The sequence below is a fragment of the Phanerochaete carnosa genome, assembly GCF_000300595.1.
Source record: "Phanerochaete carnosa HHB-10118-sp unplaced genomic scaffold PHACAscaffold_495, whole genome shotgun sequence".
NCBI lineage: Eukaryota > Fungi > Basidiomycota > Agaricomycetes > Polyporales > Phanerochaetaceae > Phanerochaete > Phanerochaete carnosa.
Window position 1 is genome coordinate 1 of NW_006768122.1, and position 3,290 is coordinate 3,290.

The 3,290-nt window shown below is 49.1% G+C and overlaps 1 protein-coding gene and 1 pseudogene across 2 annotated transcripts; one reads left to right on the forward strand and one right to left on the reverse strand.

The window, feature by feature from the left end:
* Window positions 1–52: 52 nt before the first annotated feature.
* PHACADRAFT_202701 (uncharacterized protein) lies at window positions 53–364 on the forward strand (the record flags this gene model as incomplete). The annotated part of the gene is made up of 1 exon (XM_007402855.1): window positions 53–364. A coding segment is annotated over one exon (312 nt), but the record flags the coding sequence as incomplete, so codon positions are not given.
* A 2,590-nt stretch (window positions 365–2,954) lies between these two features.
* PHACADRAFT_t159 lies at window positions 2,955–3,025 on the reverse strand (annotated as a pseudogene). The gene has a single exon. The product of its transcript is annotated as a tRNA-OTHER (tRNA).
* Window positions 3,026–3,290: the final 265 nt, after the last annotated feature.

A 3,290-nucleotide genomic window follows, 5' to 3' on the forward strand; every position in this document is an offset into this window, starting at 1 on the left:
CAAATACAACGTGCCACACTGGCTCCCGCTCGCCTACGCGGACCTCGTGAAGCGCCCCGAGCCGCTCTCTGATAACGAGGCCGAGATCCTCGGGCTGAGAACGGCCGTCCGCGTCGCGCGCGCCCGGGAAGCCACGCGCGAGCGAAAATACGTCACGTGGACACAGGGCAGCTACTACCCGTTCGAGAAGACGTACACCTTCGACGAGAAGGGCGTCAGGCAGGTCGTCAGCGACGTCTGGCCGGAGTGTGCGGGTTATGTGTCTAGCGAGCCGCCCGTCGGCTGTGCACAGCAGCCTGCACCACCGATCCCTTCCAGCCTCGTACTGCCTTCTGGCGCTCCTCGCTTTGTGTTCCAGTTTTGAATGCTGAGGGATCAGATGTTATACTCCTTACAGCATGCTCCTTATACCCCATATGTCGGACGGTGCTGTTCGCATCATGTAATTGTGGAAAAAGGTTGTGAGCATGCTATGTCATTTACACTTCTGCCCCGCTCGGCACCGTCTCCGATGTGGCGTCTTTCAGCCACAAAATTCTCTGCCCGACCTCGTGACGACTCTTTGCCACAACCATCTTCCGCAAACTATTCGGACTCATCACGCCCGACAAGAAACAAATACCATGACATCAGCTTGGTGCGTTGCCAGCGGGTCCGGACCACTCTCCGTTACATGCGCCCTCGATGGCCGAGTTCTTTCGGCCGCGCATGCATGTTCAAGGGCGTCTCTTTATGTAGTGCTATAGGCCCACGGACCGTTTGTGGCTTCTCAAAAATTAGAAGCAACGAAAGGATCAAGCCTCCGTCCCTCCAACGAATGTGCAGAGCTGACTAGACTCCGGAGAGTGCAATCGGACCAGGGCAGCACAAGTTTGAGCTACCAGTGGGATGTCAGGCATTTATATGCGGGAATCAAGTGATATGCGCGGCGTCAATGTGGAATAGTCGAGTGATGAGTATGTGCCGTCAGGTTCGTCTTCCCAGAAGAGGTCCAACACTAAAACCCCCACTTTGGCTGGTTTGTGTCCAGGCACTAGCTTACTTGTATTTGTATCCACATCACAGATTCATGCCCACAAAAACAACCCCTCAAAAGTCCTAAATTTGCCGCGCCACGCTTTGCACGCATTGGGGATCCCTCATAGGCACATTGGGCAGTCAAATATAATGCATTATAATGCACCGTCGAGCATTTATAATGCGTTATAATGCGATTTTTGTCGTGGGCGTAGCCCCGGCCTCCTATTATTTTTCCATTTTCTACGATTTTCTACAATTTACCCTACGTTTGTACGGCCCTCCAAACGTCGTCGGTGCATTGGCGCCAGTTTACAAGTTCTAGCCACGCGCTAACACCTTGAGAACGCATCACCAACAAGCACGCATCAGTGCATCAGACGTGCCCATATCACTGCCGCCTCGTCACCACATAGCACTTCCTCGGTAACAGCCGCACTCCGACCTCCACCGGACATCTGATCTCCGTCAGCCCGACAACATCATACACTATGACACGCCGGCCCCGTTTATCCCCGAGTCCGATCGGCAACGGACATCTTATCCCCATTGGCCCGACAACATCATACGCTATGACACACTGGCCCTCGCTTCCCCGCCAAAAGACCCCTAGACACTAGCAGCCGCCGTAGCACAGTCGCTTATATAACGCCTGGTCCGTGCACAGCCTGACTAGTATATAAGGAGTCCCTTTGTCGCTACCTAGCCCCCATCTCAACCTCTTGGTTAATTGGGCTAGGTAAGCCTTTGTTTGTACTTTAGTATAATCACTAATACACTTGGTTAATTGGGCTAGCTGAATAAGCTAACACATAGTCGCCAGACCTCATCGGCGCCGCCTTCTGATTAGATCCATGCAGTATCCCTTGTGGTGTGTCGACGCAAGTCCACATCAATTTTTAGTGATTTTTGAGTTTATAATGCAAGATAACGGACCAGATCACACTATATTGCATTTTAATGCAATATAATCTCTGTCCCTTTTTGCCGGTGCTTTTGCTACAAAAAGCCTGGTACATCAGGAAACAGGACTTGGGCCCATAGTGCTCCAAAATGCTCTTGTAGCACTCTGTAGCACTGTGGACCTAAGTCTTTTTCCTGATGTAAGAACAGGCTTGTTCCACAGACTTTGCGATGGGTCGTACTTGCAGCTGTTCTGACTAGCTTTAAGTCATGTCTTTTGCCAGTAATACCTGTTATCCCAAACTTTCTATACAGACACATAAACAATCACTGGGCTTACACTTTTCCACCAATTTGTTGTCTCCATTTGGCATCAGCTGACTAGAACTCCAGATTATGATATGCTCCTGTCTTCTGATGCGCAGCCGTGCCTAGAATGGAATCCGAGAGCATCCCTCCGAGGGTTTGCTTATTTGTTCCTGGCATGGTGTCCACTTCCCTGTTTACCAGCGACCGCAGAATTTTTGAGCATCAATTCTAAAAACTCTCTGGGTTGTCTATCATTCTTGCTATTCACTCTATCCATAGTGTATGCCTGCAAGTACCGTTTACTGTTAGCTGTGCACTGGACTCATGCGGTCGACTTTGAGCAACATTAACATACCCCACACTGGCCACAAATTTTTGGATGCCAAGCTCATTTTGCTGGCTTCCATTGGCTTCGGGCTGACATGCCAACCCCACCAGCTTGATCTTTCGGTATAATGTGCTCCATTCCACAAGCGCTGTGGCTGCTCATTCTGTCCTTTCACTGTGCTTATGTGATAGGCCCAAAGCCTGTGCTGATAGACGACTGGCTAAGTTTCCCATAATTCAGTGTGCAGAGAATAATGGCCTGCCTTCGATGGTACAGTTCAAGAGTTTCAGTTCGGCAGCCCAGACATGGGAACTTATTAAGTTACACCGGACTAGCCACCTAGGAGTGCCCAAGAGCAGCTAAGACACACTGAAGAATTTTTGAAAAGCCCAGAAAATGGCACAAGCAGGAATCAAACCTGCAGCCCGAAAGTAACCACAGCGCGCTATACCACTAAGGCATAAGACCTTGCAAATATGAGCTTGGATTTGTCCTATAATACCACTTTTCTACCTCAAAGTCTTAGCTGTAATATTGTAGCCAATTATCAGGTATTAAAGCATTGGAATGTAATTGTACAAAGGTATATTCTAATGGCATGGCTAAGACATTGATGTGGCTAAGACACCAGTGTGGCTAAGACATTGAGTCATTAAATATTTGCTATTGATTCTGCTTATTGTACAAATGTATATTCTGATGGTGTGGCTAAGACACTGACATGGCTAAGACA